Source organism: Nasonia vitripennis, chromosome 5, assembly GCF_009193385.2.
Source record: "Nasonia vitripennis strain AsymCx chromosome 5, Nvit_psr_1.1, whole genome shotgun sequence".
Taxonomy (NCBI): Eukaryota; Metazoa; Arthropoda; class Insecta; order Hymenoptera; family Pteromalidae; genus Nasonia; species Nasonia vitripennis.
The window spans coordinates 6,987,845-7,005,208 of record NC_045761.1 but is presented as its reverse complement, the minus strand read 5'-3'; the positions used below and the strand labels follow the sequence as shown (position 1 = coordinate 7,005,208).

Sequence of the window (17,364 nt, the reverse complement as noted above, 5' to 3'; positions counted from 1 at the left end):
AAGTTTGCTGCACAGAGCCTCGTAAATCTAAACTGGAGTAAAAGAATTATATACGATTACACGTACGCCGCGCACGTGTGTCCACTCGACGTGGGTCACGTGTGCCCGTAAAGAGCGAGAAATTGGACCATAAATTTCAATTATCGTGCGCGCGCTGTTTCTCCTTACAACGATCTCTCGACTATGATGTATAACCCGTGTAACCTGTTCGACTTGCTTATACTCGGTTGTACATTGAGAAATGCAGACCTAACCAGGCATAGCGATAGTCGTCAAGTCAAACCACGCGATAAAAGCTTCTTATACGATAAAAAAAACGACATCAAACGAATCGTTACTTCGAACAAAAAAAAAAATATGTAAGCGTCGGAAACGTAGAGCGCTCGATGCACAAACGCGTCTGTTAAGAATATTCTCCGTATTCTTTATGAGGATAAAACCCCGGCTGTCTAATGTCTAGACGTCTGGGCGTTGTCTGATGTCTAGACATCAGAACAAAGAGTAGTACGGTTCAGATTTGCCGCGTAGACTAGTATATTTCAGATCTTTCTTTTGACGATATTTCTTTTGGAATATTTAAGACACTAGTTGACTAACGATTCATTTTGATCAAGCAACGAAGCGTTAGCATGAAAAATTCTAACGATGCATTGCCTGCAATTCTGCGAGCAGTTGAAAGCTTCGAAAATGCGTACGACTGCAACGCTTCGAAGAACGCAGAATAAGCACTGGCACAGAAACAAATGTACAGCGTTTGAACCTTCAACTGAAGTTTACTCCTTGACGGACCTCTGTTGACTGACGACTGCGTCCGGCGTCGGATACCATCCTACGGGGCCTCATAAAGCTTAGACGCAGTCAGTGCGCATGCGCGTGGAACGGGAGGGGATGTTCTATCCCCTCCGCTCCACGCGCTCGCGCACGCCTGGCTGCGTTTGGGTCTTATCCCCTCCACAGCTACTTTCAAGGTTTGGGTATGCTATAGTTCTTGGACACGTCATTGTAGGTGTGTCCGACTTATTATTGCTAGCTTTGCGGTTTTGAGTTTCGAAAACTCTGCTAATATTGAAACAATATGACAATAAGAGCGTATTTACTTGTCTAAAGCCGCTGTAAAAAGGAATAAAATGTGAGGGAATGTAATATGAGAAAAAATAAAATTGAGTTTTATAATCATTCCAAAACGCAAATGATCGAAGGCATATCGCCGCAGTGTAGTGACGCGTCTGCCTCTTCCACATACCTATATGCACGGCGCATATACATGTGGAGAGGGACAAGGGAGGCTCGCGAGTCTATTAGCATGCATAATCGGGCCGTGTGCGCAACTGGCGTTCTACAAAGGCACACTGCGAGTATACAGTACTGTGTGTACAGGTATATAAATGTACACGGAGGCGCGTCGCCACTGAGCGATGTGTGGACAAGTGGACTTCATTACGAGTGGAGAATGAAGGGTACGTTTTGTTTGCTCGGTGTGCTCGATGATTTTGGGGCATTCGCGTTGATTTAATGAAAATGAATTCTCGTCGAAAAAATCGGCATAAACCTGAAAAGCTGACGAAAAGCCAATTCCGAAGCAAGCAGGTCACTTTGTCACACTAGCTTTCACCTACTTACGAGCCGTCAGCGCACAATGGCCAAAAGAAATGCACAAAAGAGGCAGAGCGAGTCCCATTATACGTATGCATTGTGTGTGTGTGTGAAAGAAAAAGAAAGCCCAGTAGCAGCAGCAGCAGCAGCGCGAGTATATAGATTATACACGCTCGCTCGAGTCAAGTCGGCGGGTAATTTTCGTGTCTGAGATCTCTCGCCGGTCTCCACCACGCGGCGGTCATTTCGCACTATTATATGATATAACGTCGATCGAAGGCACTTTTCATGCTCTAAAAATTATGCAGCCCTTTCTAGGCTAAGTGTTTTCATGAAAATATATTATTCTCCGGCCAATAACTCACGTCGCTCCCACACACGAAAAGTCATAACTTTTGAAATTTTGAAATTAAAAAAAAATTTTATAGCACAGTGTGGCTAAAATCCGCTGTTAAGTCACGCCTATCTGTGACTAAAGTAGTCCTTTTTTGCACCGTGTTTATCACACTCGCTACGCTCGTGTGCTAACTGTGCCGTGTAAAAAAGAACCATTTAAGTCACACGTATCGTAATGTACTATTTTGGTAACTTTAAAAATAGTGCAATTCTATTATTTTTACCATAATAATTATTTGTTTTTCTCCGAAACAATTAGATTTTTTCATGTGGGAAAGACCTGAAATGTACTAGTCTTCGCGGAAAATCTAAACCGTACTACACTGAAAAAAACAGTCGTTTCTGCTGTAAATTTCGGTAGTTTTAACCGTTCTGCCACCGTAACGACTGTTCAGTAAGAACAACGGTAGGCCACTGGTAATTTTGGCGAGTCGCGACTCGTAAAATTGGTCGCTTACGCGGGACATCAGCAGAAACGACCGAACTGATTCTTAAAAACTGCTGAACTCTACGGTAATTTTGGCGAGTCTTCGTACAATGACGGATTACTGGTGCGAGTTCAGTTAAAATGGCTGTGTTTTTTTTCAGTGTAGTCATCGTAACACGTCTGAGCCGTACGACTCTTCGTAGGGACTGACGATATCAGACCAATAATTTTAACTTCTTTAATTTTGAATTAATTTTCACGTGCATTAAAAATACAGGTCTTTGTTTTATATAAAATTAAAAATAGAGTCGCAACAGCGTCGCTTCATGAATTTTCATTCATACACTGCACGTACACTCGTTTTGATTTGTAAATGATCTCATTTGCATGTTGATCTACGCTCACGACTCTTCAGTCACAATATGATTTTAATTGTATGCCTCAAACACTAGAATTAAAATTCGCGATTAAATTCCTCCAACGTATAAAAAATCCTCGGCTCAATTTCCCCCAGCTCGATCACCCTCATTGCCAGTACGAGTCCTTCGAACCTGTCCACCAATATCCCCCACACACGGGATAAAAAAAACGAGAAAAATCCTTCGCACCTCTTAAAAGCCATTTCCGAAAAATATCGCTCGATCATCGTAAACCCCATTAGCCGGCTCGGCTTTCGAACTTCCGTCGAGCAGCTATTGTTTGTTGTCGAGGCGTCGACCTTGAAAAAGCCCCCCCCCCCCTACCGCTTAGTGCAGGCGACACGTATCACATCTATATACAAGGGAGTCTCTCTCAAACTAAGGGGTGGGAGCGCCGTGAATCAACACACGCAGGGTCAAGGTCGCGGAAGAAAGGCTTTACTATGTGCGATCGCGCACACTTACACACATCCTCAGCTGGCTGGCTTTCGATTATTTGCCTGCACCCCTACCACTTCTCGATCTTTCGCGGTGATTGTGTCCTCGCGCTCCGAGCTTACGTCTCTGTCTCGTTTGATTCTCTGCGCTGGGCAGGTGCTTATTGGGTGATTTTTATTTTAAGGCGAGGGGGAGGATTTTTTGGGGGTGACTTTGCGGATTTGCGAAATCGACTGTTAATTGGCCGGGGCTGATGCGAGCATTACGATTTGGATCTTAATTGAGCGCGGTGTAATTGATCCGGCCACTGAGCATCGCTGAGGTTGGAGATCGGATCTTTGGGGAATTAGAGGGTATTGATTTTGTTCTTGGTTTTACTTTAGAGGCTTCTTGAGAGTGTACGCTTTGTAAGCTGTACATTTTTTCTTATATTAAAATTAAGCTAACAAACAGTTTCTCTCTGCAATCAACCAACAAATCAGTAATCCCCTCGACTCATGAGACCAGTACTCCTCCGTGACTTTTTACAATAACCCCTATAAATCCGAGTACACCCCCTTGTAATTGCTATCTTATTCGCCACGTCAGTGTAGTCCAGTACGTCAAGGACCATCTCGTCCTGACAATTTTCCTCCGACTCCCCAACAATATTACCTTTTTCTTCTCTTTCTTTGTTTCTTTCTTCGCACACGCGCCGAGCCTCCTACATATTTATGTATCACGTATGCATATTTACACGTATCCCCTTAATCTTTTTGAATCTCCACGAAAAACCCACAGCTCGATCAGATAGTACGTTCTCGTTTAGATTTTTTGAAATTCATCGTCATTTTTCTCCCCAGACGGCCTTTGCACGAAATTTCAAACCCCGTGAGCGTCGGTAAGCCAGAGACCACAGCGCCGACATCCCATGACTGCCGAGACAAATGTCGGCAAGGAAGTTCCCCTATTCTTTATTCCTTACCTTGTATACCCCCTGGGGAATTTTATCCCTTCTAAGCGACGCGTGAGTCGAAAGTGGATCAACGAGAGCTGATGTGGGTATTACACGCGGTAAACATGGGTTGGAACGGCTAATCGCATCGCGATGCAGGGTGTAATGGGCGTAAGGAGGTGAGTTGACGTTTCGGAGCTAACGAGCATTGTTACAAGCGCGAATTTGCATATTATTTCTGCGCTGGATATAGACCGTTGCCGAGTATCTGTGTCACCTTTTGAATGCATTATTTTTGCGATGATGGAGTCGAGATAAGAAATTTCATTCCATCGATGTTGGACGTGAAATTCAAAAAAAGCTCCGCATCACCTGGCGCCACCTACGCGCAAGTGGTAAGCATCAGCCTCGAGTCAGACCGATAAACACTCCATTAAAAACGAAACCTCGCGCACCCAATACAATCTCTACGACAATGTAAAAACACGATGTTAAATAGCGCTCTGAGAGCCCTTGTCATCGGGGCTACACGACACATAGTGTGCGAGAAGAAACGCGCCGCTTGGGGGGGGGGGGGGGGGGGGAAATTCCAGGTATAAATCACAAGGCGCGTATCTCAGTGTGTCACACCTAGCCATAAGCAAGTAGTGTACAGCTATATATCCGTAAAATATAAAGAAAAGAAAAAAGCAGCAGCGGCTCATACGAGTAAGTATACCTGCAAGCACACACCCTCGCAGGAGCGGCGAAAAAGTCTAATGGACTTTGATTGATCGTCAGAGGGGTGCCGCCGCAGGCCAATATCTCGCTTCTTTTATCTCGCATGCACACACACACACACACACGTATATAAGCTGCGGTTATAGCTGTAATGTACCGACTTGAGACACGTATATACAGTAGCGCTCACGTGTGCGCGGCTGATTTGCATATCGTCTTCGGATCGTCGTGCGGATGTGGTAATTACGCGCTGCGTGACGGGTAAAAAGTGAGCCGCGCTCTGCGGTTTATGAGAGCGAATATGTGTGTGTGTGTGTGTGTGTGTGCGCGCGTGTGGTCTGGCGAATGAAAGCTGAGATGGGGGAGGTCGGGGCGAGAGGTGACTGGCCCAGTTGATGCAGTAAATGTGACAAAAAAATGTTAACTAATAAACAAACCGTACAACCGTCTTCTAACAATACTCAAAGACTGAGATCACACCGCACCTAATCACCCGCGACTTATGTTGGTCAACATAGCCCCTGTGTGAAATTATACAGCCGACCAGAATTGCCGAGCGCGCGCAATACACCTGTCAAGTTTGATCAACCGGCGAAAGAAAAGTATACACGTCCGAATCGGCCCGCGTTTTGCATGTACACAGAAGAAACTTTTTTAAATGCCAAAGGGGGAAAAACGACGCGGCGCGTATGCAAATCGCGTGTAAATTCAAATCACTCGTGCGAGAGACCTTAATTACGCACTGCGAAAAAAAAAAATGAAGCGGACCCTGGGCTCGTTGCGAGCGCGCTGTTTACTTATAACTGGGACTCGGAGGGTGTAATTTACGTTTTGGGTTGCGGCGCGTGTACACGAGATTTTATGGTGAATTGGCACGTGGTATATTAATGATGCTCTTGTGCTAGATTGTATTTTTTAAAGGGAATAAAAAAATAGAAGGAAAATACTCGATCCGAAGAACATGAGCAGGTTGACGCGTTTCCTGTGCAACGCCGGCCGCCATTGTATACACGGTTAGTCGATGGACATATAGCTATCGCGGATAGGTCGGTAGGTAAATCAGCGAGAGAGCGCATCGCGTCGCTGCCGCGATGAAGCATTGATGTCTCCGCGCGCCGCACTGTGTCGACGCTCTGTATACACAAAAGGTGCAGGAGAACCGTTCGAATGATGCGAGTGAAAATTGAAAATAAAAACGTTATGTAAAAAATTCACCAGATTTTCAGCAATATCGACTGATTCCACCAGGAACCACCCACCCCTTTATAATTCTCTCCATTTAAAAAATCGTTCAAGCTCTCGACAAGAAAGCTCCAATAACGAGCGCGCGAGCGATGCGAGCTTGCAGCAGCGCAATCGCGGTAATTGACATCCCGTTGCCCTCGATGCTCGCTCGCACACGAGTCATTATAGTACGGCCGAATGCACACTTTGCCGCGGAATGGCCTTTTTTCTCTCGCAGTTTTGCCGCAGCTTAATGCTCGGGTTCACTACGAAGTCATCGAGCGCATGTGGCTAGGTTATTAGGGTACAATCAATTTTAGTGCTTTTTTCAAGCTTTATTATACGTAGTTGGAAAGTGTAAAAAAGTATTATTATTGAAACAATTACCTTATATTTACCACAACCAGCTCCATATCCTCTGTTTTCATTTTCTCCGCAGGTATTACCAAATGAATCTATACATACGCTGCAATTTCTCCGTTCAAAAGCAAACCGAACACACCCCACGGACAAGAAGCTTCCGTATAACGAGCCGTCTTTTCGCAAAATACAACTGTCCGACTTTTCAGCGCTCGTCAATCCTCGAGGCTAGAGAGGAAAAATCGACGCCGGCAGTAGAGCGATTCGTCTTCCTTAAAGCCGACCCTTACTACTTACGGCTATTTCCGCGAGCCGCTAGCGAGCTGGTGAGAGAAAGAGACGAAGAAATATACGCGTCTTCGGCGATTCGGCCGAGAGCCATTAAAACGCCCGCTAATTCCGCCTTTTTTTTCGCGGCGATCCTCGCACAGCACAGCACGCAAAACTCGTATTAAGGAATGTGTGCCTCTGTGTGTGCGAGAGAAAATGGTCTTATACCGGAATTGAGTCTCTTGTGTGTGGAAGAGAAAGAGAAGGAGCTGGCGGTTTCGTTTTATGCGAACTGGCTATTGCCTGACGATACCCCTCGCAGCTGTACAGGTTGTATGTAAATTTTGGGTTGGGAACTTTTTTTCAGAGGATACGTTTCTTGAGGTAAGTACAGTACAGGGTCTTTCTCGTATACATAAAAAATACTTATTTCAGAACGAAGATATTTTCAATTCAAAAATACCTTTAGATTAAAAAAAAAAAAAAAATTTAATGTAAACATCTGCATAGAGGCTCTTAGCGCATACTCGATCTCTCTTGCATCAGCCGCGCACACAAGCAAACTTCATTCTCGACTTCGTCCATGCATGAACTCTCGCGATCGATCTCCTCCGAAATCTGCGCAGCAAACTCTCCCGCATCGATCCCATTCGGTTTTCCTTCGCCTACGCTATACCGCGCGCGTGTGTGTGTGTGTGTGTCACTGCATAGCGGCGACTTTTTTCTCGCGCGGCCGTTCTTTCCTGCCGTGGTAGGGAGAGAGACTCGTACGAAAAATCCGGACGGAAATGCAAATGAGCCCGTGCATAATACGTTGCTGCGACTGACCGTCGCATGAGAGGGGGAGAGACGGCGAAAGGACGCGTTATTGCGATTGCGCCGCCGCGAGGGGCTTGAGTTTATAGCGATTTGAATCGGTGCCCGCTGTTATGCTTGTTACGAGGAGATCAATGATTTCCTCGGTATAAATGATAAGCTGCGTTGGTGACTCGCCAAGATTACCGTAGAGTTAAGCAGTTTTAAAGAATCAGTTCGGTCGTTTTTGCTGGTGTCAATTATACGAGTCGCGACTCGCCAAAACTACCAGTGGCACACCGTTCTTCTTACTGAACAGTCGTTACGGTGCGGCAGAACGGTTAAAACTACTGTGTTTTTTTTTTTTTTTTTTCAGTCAAAAGAAAAGACCAGCAGCAATAAAGCGTCATCTCTCCCTACCCCCATCTCTCTCTAAATAAAAAAAAAAAAGAAAACACAAGCCATCCCCCGAGCGTAGACCGCGAGAGAGAGAGATAAAGAGCGAAGGAAAGTGAATAAAGCAGCTCTCGGTACTACTATACGTACACAAGAGAGGAGCTGCAGCAGGATTGGCTCTGCCGCAGGTGTATATCGTATCGATCCGAGACTATACATGCTCCTTCTACACGGCGGCGGCGAGTCTGACCGGCGGTCAATGAGATACGGTCCTTCCGCCTCTCCCCCCTCTCCCGGAAGTCGAGCCGACCTCGCCGCCTTGAGCCACCTTATACACCCCCTCAGCAGCCCCCCTTATGTGATTCATGCGCGCTGCTGTGTTGGTGCGTGCGTCTACCTATACGCTAGACTACTTTTGCTCCTGCGGTTGTTCTCGAGCGATATAGCGGCTGGACTTGAGAGTTCAACTATATACTGGACAGACTCACGCGGGCGATGGAATTATCGGCTAAGGTGGAGGGATGCCTTTTCGTGTTAAAATTCACAATCCCCTATACAGCGAAACGAAAGAATCCGAAGCACTCATAGGCAAGAAAAGTCAGCCCGACCTGAATTGAAACGTCGCGGCCCTAAAAACCTTTCCGTGCACTATGAGAATCAAGGCAAAAAAGAGCCTCTATCCGCATTCGCGCAAGGTCCTTATCCAGCGACTGCATTTCTCGCCGCAGCCCGATCTCCATACGTAATCGGCCTCCGGAGATAAATGCGAAATTATGCGTACTATACACTCGCCTTCAGCTCTTTCCTCGGAATCTGTAGCTTGGGAATGTATTAAGGAGTGTAAGCCGTCGGCGGTGGCGGCACTCACGCGATATCGCGGTGTAAGCGATATTGTGCGCTGGAAATGGAAATTTAATAATTGTTTTCTACTCGAGAGGGATGATGTATTCGAGGCTTACGTGTGTATCTCGAGGGATACTTAACGGTATGATTTATTCGCTCGGTTCGCGCGATTCGGCCAGTTCTAGTACTTTTAAAATTTTAAAGATTTCAGCCGAATAAAATCGAAAGCGGCCGACACTCGCACAGATCAGTCAATCCCCGTCGACGACAGCGACGAAATCCCCACCACCACGAGACACGAGGTTAGAGACCCTTCCTCGTCGACTCCCACCCACTGATCCACTTTCCTCCACCTCCGCGCAAGCTCCGCTGAACTGGCCAATGAAAGCTCGGCTCACACCCTCCGCGAGCACGTGCGCGAGAAGTGGGGGGGGGGGGTTGAAAGAGGGGTGGCGCTTTTTTTTCGCGATTCAAGAGGACGGACGCGGGTTGGCGGCTGGACGAGAGCACGTGCGTCGTATGCTGCGGCTATGGGGGTTGGGTTGTGTTGAGATTTTTTTTTTTATCAATTTCAGGCATTTGATTTTTAGAACAGCCAGATTTAACTACTGAAAAAGCACTGCACACAATAGCTGAAACAATTTTCTCACAACGCGAGCATCGCCTCGATTTGCATGTACTCGGCGGTTCCGCAATGGAAGACGAAAAAAAGCCGCAGCCTTGGCAAACAATTAGCCGGCCACAAAGAGAGCCCGTTACAATGCAAATATTCACGTGTAAACGCTCGCACGTGCGAGCGAGAGATTCGACAAGACAAATGCACACACGATAGATTCCGCGAACCGCAGTGACCCACTACGTGTGTACTCTGGCGTTTATTATTTTCTTGATGTTTTTTTTTTTTTTTTATAACGCTTTACGGTGCTTACGCCCCGTTTACGACCGAGTAACGTGTTTTACGTCTGGAGATCCCCCCGTAAAGATGCGTGCGCTCGTGTAAGCGCGAGGCAAGGTTTTTATTCCGAGATGTTGGGGTTGGTTGACTCGCGTAAAATTGATAAATTGAGGCGTAGTGGATGGAGGAATGTAAAATTCGAGTTTTATGACTTTTCTTACGGTGTTATTGTTGTTTTTATACTCCCCCGCACAGGACGTTAAATTTTTACTTTCTCTTTCTTACATTTTACTGTTGATAGGCTGCGAATGATAAGCAGAATAAAAAACGAATCGTAAACAGAGACATATACTTAGATAGTACATTTTAAATATTTCACTTTACCCAGCGTGAATATATATATATATATATATATATATATCTTTGAATTAATCAGCAACGTTTCTGAGAAAGCCCCGAATTACGATTTCATCACGTAATAAAAGCTATAAATGGACACGTATATCCGAAATTATACACTGAGTTATGATCTAATTTGCGAGTTAATTACATCAAAAATAACCGGCATGTGTAACCTTGCGCGAAAAAGCAGTAGATAGCCGGCCGATTATGAGCATATAAAGCCAACGAAAATAGAACGTTTAATTTTGCATATTTATAAGATACGATCATCTCAGCACGACGTATACCGCGCAACGAAGTTTCCACCACCTATCAATAAAAAACACAAAATTAATTATGCATCCTATAGTCAAAAGTCTCCGCCGAGTAAATAAAACCCAAACGCTGAGATCCGAGATCGGCCGGAGAAGCCAAATTCCAAAAACAAAGGCCCTATGAGCGAGATATCGCGTCGCCAGATCGGAGGGGAGAGAGAGCAGTGCGCTCTCGTCTGTGTACACCGACGACGTTGCGTGCACCTGATCTGGGCCAGATACACGCAAGCGAGCCGGTCACCCTTACTCCTTCTTGGCCATTGGTATTACGCAGCTCTCTCTCTCTCTCTTTCTCTCGACCCTTACCGACTCATTTTCTTCTTCTCTGTTAATCCACCCTATGTGGACTTTCTTGGAGGGGTGGAAGGTGGACGGACTCTCCCTCTGTATATATCTGTGTCATTGTTTGCTCTTTCGAGAGACGAAGGCTGTCTTGGGTGATTTTTTTTTTCTTTGCCATAGGGTTCATTCTGTCGGTGTGATATCGATCGATCGTAACTTGTTTTAATCTTTTTCTCCAGCAGGTCATAGCGAACGATTTTCCGTGCAATAAAACCACCAATAAACCGCGTCGTATACGACGCGTAATTCTCAGCCTCGATTGTTTACTCGGAACGATTCTATACACGTACGTGCTTTATCACCCACCGCAGCTTTTTTTATATCTTCATACGTCTGGCTTCTCCGGTTGTATTACACGTTCGCGCGCATAAATCGCCATCAAGTTCCGCGAACACACACATATGTGTATACCTGTACACCTATGAACGCACATGACCGTATAATACACAGGTGGAGAGGAACTAGCGGCGCGAATGTAAATCCAGAGGGGTCTAGTTCCCGATTGTTTTCTCAATACCCCCACGTGCGTGTGTGACGCTTTATTATCCGAAGATCGAGTGGCGCGATTCTCTCTCTCTCTCTCTCTAGTCCAGTATGCGTGAAATTTAAAGGCCGATTCTGCTGAAAAGTACACGCTGAGGTTTGCAAATAAAGCTGGGAAAAAAGTCCGTCCGATTGCCATCAACGCAATCGCTTTGAAATTCTAATGACTCCAAACTGCGAAAAATCTCCATAATATCTCCGCGCGGCGACCCACATGCGACTACTCGATTCGAGTCGGACAAAAAGATGAGAAGGCGGAGTAAAAAATCGAGCTGTAGTTTGTGTTTTATACATGGTACGAGTTCGCGACATTTTGGCAACGACGATGATTAGCCGATCGCCGCTCGATAAGCAGACGCCTATGGCCCACTTTTGCACAAAACTATTTTGGGATTCGTGGGTTATTGCTATGTGTAAGCTGCCGGCTTTCTCGACTGTTGACCCCGTCGTCGACGACGGCCCTGATTTTTTCACTCGCTCGTTATGTCCGTGCGCCGTTTAATTTATTCAGATTGCCGGGTTCGATGCTTCCAGGCAAGCTTTATTGGTTTTTGCCATTTTCGTCCTGGGAAGAAAGGCGGCGCTGAGATTGAGAACGAAACGTTAGAAATGTACGTAAAATTGTGCAAAGCGAGAAAAGCCATCTCCTAATCGCCGATCAAAGTCCGCGTATACGAGTAAACTCGACCTTGCCGATCCAAAGTGCAGGAGAAACGGACACGAGACAACGATCCCGCACTGACCCAGTTGCCGCAGCTTTTCTCTCCCTTCCCCCCGGGGGCAAACAGTGCATGCGTGTTCGCGCGCATCGCCTCTGTGTGTGTATGTATAGTATACATGTATAGTATACATCAAGGAGGCGAGTTACGTACCTTGAAAGTCTTGTAGCTGGAGACGACGTAAGAAGCGCCATCCTCGAGCTCGTCGAGATTGAGCTTGCGGTCGCCGTCCATGGAGAAGATGTGCCGCGCACCCCGCGGCAGATCCAGTCGCAGCGAGAGCCGATCCAGCAGCGCCTCCAGCGAGCCGATGTCCCGGCCCGGCTTGAACCTGCATTTTTATTTCAAAATCCAAGTAAGCTACACTGTTTCTCACGCGCGGTTATATCATTCTATTCTTATTGATTTTCACGGGAGACGGGAGATAAAATCACAAGTCGCCGCCGGAACGACCCGAATTTCTCCGAGCACAAACTCTCGACTTTCTCTCCGGCGCAATAATCCGCGATTGGCAGATCGATTTCGTCGAAAGCGCACAGCAGCAGAAAGAGTACACACACACAATGCACGTACCTGAACTCGACGCCGGGGAAGTAGGGATCGCCATTCCTGTAGAAGGTGACCCTCCGCGCCCGCCAGTAGCCGAGATTGTTGTACCTCGAGGGTGGCTGGTGGTGCACGGTGACCTGCTGCTGGCTCGTCGTCTGCTGGTTGCCCGCCGGCTGTAGCACCTGCTGCTCGTGTCGGCTCCTGGGCCTGCAGGTAGTCGCCTGCTCCTGCTCCGGGGGCGGCATGCGGGGACTGGAGGGTCTGCTCTGCCTCATGCTCCAGTAACCGCCCATACCGGCGAGCCCGGTCGCCCCCTCCAGCAAGCGTCTATCCCCTCCATTGCTTGACTGCTGCTGCTCCTTCCCCTCCAACCCCATGGCCGCCGCCACCTCGTCGTCGTCCTCCTCCTCCTCCTCCTCCTCCACCTCGTCTTCCAAGTCTTCGTCTTCGTCGTCGTCGTCGTCCATGTCCGAGTGCGGCGAGCCGCCGAAGCTCGGGACGAGCTGTTGAGCTGCTTGCTGCTGCTCGCCGTCCGGTAAGGTAGATTTCGAACGCGTCGAAGAGATGGCGACGCTTACTGGCTTCGGAGAGTCCGCGGCTGCGCCCTTCGAAGACACCTGCGAAGACGGAGGAGAAACTTTTTAGTCGCGGCGATTCGGGGCAGAGAGAAAGGGGATGGGGCTTCGCAGTAGCGTCGATGCAATGTTTTTTTCTTTTTAAATTAATTTGTAAATTTGAAATAATACTTGGGTTACGTGTTTACATGCATAAAATTTAATTTACATCGAATACATTTCGATATTGCACCCCGCGCCTGACCAATGCCTGACGCTATCTACTAGTTTTGACGCAGTGCTTCCTGCGAGAACGATTATGAACGATAAGGGCTCGGACTTTTCGTACCGGTTTTTACGTTTCAATACCGCTGTATGCAAATTCGTGCTTGATTAAATATACGAGAAGGCTAAATTGGTGCTTTTGAAAATACATTCATTTTTTCACTTTTAGAATAATATTTATCGTTCTAGAAGTAGTGTTCCCTTAGGGGCTCTGAGACTCGACTTTAAAGATTGTTATCTTTGCCAACAAAAGAAATCAATATGCAAAACTTTGATTAGTCACCCGTAATCGATAATATGCATACACACGGGCGCGAAAATAAATACTTTGTTAACTAGCTTTTCTTTTTTAATATTTACCCAAAGAGCTGGTGCATAAATATTTTCTGATTTGTATTTTTGCAAAAACTGCACTATTCTCTCATTTTACCATTTAACCGCGCTTAAATTTATTCTTTGAGCACTTTCTGCATACTTTATTATAATTAACGATCCTCTTTTTTCTAATGCATGGTATCCCAACTACACGATTAACATTCAAAAACTAATTATAAATGATCCAATTCATTAAAAAACCATCATTCACTCAAAAAAAAAAAAAAAAGCGTCACACCCACGCCAGTCCACGCAAAAATCTCACCTGAAAATCGTCTTCCTCGTCATCGCGGTTGCCGCTCGGCAGCCTCCGCTGCATCGCAGGAGACGACTGCTGGCCGTTGCTCGGTTGCACAGCCCGACCGTTACTGTTGTTGGCTTGCCGCTTGGGCGAAGCCATGACTGTGGTCACTTGCTGCTGCTGCTGCTGCTGACTCGTCATTCCGTCGGCCGTCGGCATAGGCTTCGACGACTCGCCCTCGGACTGCTGTTGGCTATTCGACGCTGAATTGCTGCCGTTGTTGTTGTTGTTGTTGTTTTCAGGACGCGACGTGCCGTTACGGGCTGCCAGCATGTTAATCTCCTCCTTCGTGGCCTTCGTCGAACCGTCGACGGTATTTGGCTTTTCGCTCGCCGTTTTTGATGGCTTTTTTACGACGATTTAGGGGACCTTCTCTTCTTTTTTCCGTCGAGCTCGTGGTTCTGGGAGTTTGCGGTGAAGGTTTACTTTGTCCGGATTTTGAGTTTCATTTTACGCTTTTATGGTTTGAACTCGATTAGTTTATTCTAGCGTAACTGGGACTGGACTTTTTCTTCCTCATGTTATGCGCTGCTTCGATCACTCGGGAGCTCAGCCGTTCGATTGCAAGGTAAACGCACGTTTTCAGCGACATCTTGACATATTTTCCTTAGCTGGTAGTATCTGAAAGCATTCGAAGCAATTTTTGTTAATAAAAACTGTAAAAACAAAGTTGGCAGGAATGCCTGACCATATCAGATCTCGACTACTCGTCGACAAATACGCACGTACGCGAAAATCTCAACAATGGTAACCTACATATGCACATGCGCACCGAAAATAGGCAATTGAGAAATAACTACTAAACAAAAGAAGCCGTTACTCTAAGCGTATGTACTACCCGTGAAACGTTTAGTGAGAGCTAGAACAGCATAAATGCACTTCGCCTTTCGAGAATATAATAATAACAATAAATAACATCCGCGAGTTTATGTAACGATCGAGAGCGCATGTCGTGTCCTGCCTATTAGATTAGAGTTCACTGATTCAAGAGGCAGATATATAAAAGCTTAAAGTCTTGAAGCGATTCGAAAGCGACATCGATTATTCGATAAGCATCGGCATTCTCTCTCATACGCGCAAAGCTTATAATATAAAGCTTAAGCGAAAATTTTCAAAGGAAGATTATGGGCTGCGCGCTAATGAGGTAAAGCGCTATTAATCCGCGGCGCAGGATTTAGCCTTTTTTTTTTACTCTCTACGGTATGATTTATAAATTGTTGAGACAAATAGATATTTAAATTGATATAAATGTATAAGATCGTTGTTAAATTATTTAGGTGTTGCGTGAGATTCGCGACTCAGTCGCATGTTATGTGCACAAAAAGGTAAAAAAAGAATCACCGACACTCCCCGAGCGTAAAAATTAATCACGCTAAGAGAACCGACTCGAGCATTTTCGCGTTTCCATGTGTCACGGTGCGATATGGGCGATGCAGTTGATCAACACAGTGATTTTCGCAAAATTTTATTCTTCTTAGATTCACCTCCGTTACTATCTCCCAATACAACTAGCTTTCAATCAAATACACCATTCAGATAGCATCACGCGAGCTATATTAATACACAACAATTTGCAGCGCTACTCGAGCTCTCACAAACGCGCGGGATTCCCCGAAATATTTACCGAGCGATTTGCCTAGATTTGCATAAAACTGCGGCTGGAAAAAAAAAAAACATTGACGTGTAATGGGTCATCGCTCGATGCTTTCTTTTTCCTTCTCAAAAGCGCATTCCGGCATATTCGATCTTCTATGCAGCTATATACTTATTTCACGTGCGCAAACGTCGCTTTGAATGCATGCGATAAAACGTCTGCACCTTAATGCAGTCCCCGCGAGAGGCTTGACGTATTTATTTTCCCGAGAAAGTAGGAAACAATTGCGATTTACTTTGCTCGTGGCATTTTTTTTTTTTTTTCATACTCTCTGCAGGGGTAGTCGGATTTTTTAAAAACAGATTGTTTTAAATTAAATAAATCTCAAAAACGCAGAGAAAGTCTAAAGATCGACAGCTTAGTTAGGATAGTTTAGAATTCATGATGTCATTTTTCTCTCACACACTTAGTACGGAGTCTCTCGTCAAAGTACTGCGACCGAACGATCGATCCTTTGTTTACCTTTGTTCTCGCGAGCCCAGTCACTTCTCAAAATTTTTTTTAATACCCATGCGCAGCTTTTCCGCGAAATCCGCATAATTTTTCACAGCGCGATGAATCACTCGACTCGCGCGTTAATTACGCTTTTTCTTTCTTCCCCGACCAATCACGCGAGCGCCTGCCTACACTGCGGCGAAATGAAATTTAAAAAAACTCTCGCACGAATACGTAATCATCGAAGCTAACCTCATCCCGCGCTGGAAAAATCACTCGAAGCGTCGTTTTTTTCCTATAGCACCGACGTTCCTCCGCGAAAGCCCATCGAAAACTGAAAAAAAACAGAACGCAGCGGATCGACCGACTCGCGGCAACGGCTCATAATTCAAGCCATCGACACTGCACACAAAGGCCTCGCGTGTTGACTCGTAAAAAAGGCCATTATTATAAGTACCTGCAGTACACAGCACGTAGCAGGAGCTCGTCCTCCCTACAGGAGATCTCTCTTCACTCGATGATCAGCGACCACGTGTTTTTTCCCATCATCGATTTCCAACGGCTCTTGCGTTCCTCGAAATATCGATTGATGCGTCTCTCGTTCTTTCTCTCGGCCGGAGTGTGCTGCCTTTATCGACGCGCGAAACCGACTGCTGCAGGAGCCGAGCGTGTGTATGCGGTTAAGCACGCGTATACATGTATATGATTGATCTCGTACTTATCTCGCGTGATCGCGCGAAATTTGGCGCTGCAGCACACACGTTAGTAAATATACACACTGGTAAAGGCGCACAAACACACGCGGCACTAGACTCGGTTCAGAAGAAGAAGTAGAGGTTGCGACTGCCGAGGAGGTACTTGCCGAACATCTGCGCGGCCTTCACCGTGATCACGAGCACGAACAGCAGCGAGATGATCATGACGAGTCCTTTACCGCGCGGGAGATGTCGTCGAGCGATGCTACAGCCGAGAGCAGCAGTCCATCAGGGTCGAGACGATGCTTTTGCATAATTCACGGGGTGTGTTGTTTGGAGGCGAATGTATTGTGCACTAGTTCGAGAGTAGTGCAGCTGATGCGTGTCGTCCTTCGGCGCTGCCGTCCGGGCGTCGAGTGGCTGCTGGCCCGACGGCGGTGTCAGTGAACCGCCGCCCGCCGGCAGCGCCGCCAGGCCGGCAACGAA

The 17,364-nt window shown here is 46.4% G+C and overlaps 1 protein-coding gene across 2 annotated transcripts in view; it reads right to left on the bottom strand.

Annotated features, from left to right (window-relative positions):
- LOC100122165 (echinoderm microtubule-associated protein-like CG42247) overlaps nt 1-17,364 on the bottom strand; it is a 31,661-nt gene that overhangs the window by 14,170 nt on the left and 127 nt on the right. The window contains exons 2-5 of one of the 2 annotated variants that reach the window (XM_008218831.3): nt 16,641-17,183; nt 14,059-14,715; nt 12,604-13,196; nt 12,184-12,361 (exon numbers count right to left, since the gene is read on the bottom strand). In XM_008218831.3, the coding sequence (XP_008217053.1) occupies nt 12,184-12,361; nt 12,604-13,196; nt 14,059-14,367 (1,080 nt within the window). In that variant the 5' untranslated portion in view covers nt 14,368-14,715; nt 16,641-17,183. Of the gene's footprint in view, nt 1-12,183; nt 12,362-12,603; nt 13,197-14,058; nt 14,716-16,640; nt 17,311-17,364 lie in introns of those variants that run through there. The other variant, XM_031932592.1, reaches the window with a different exon arrangement.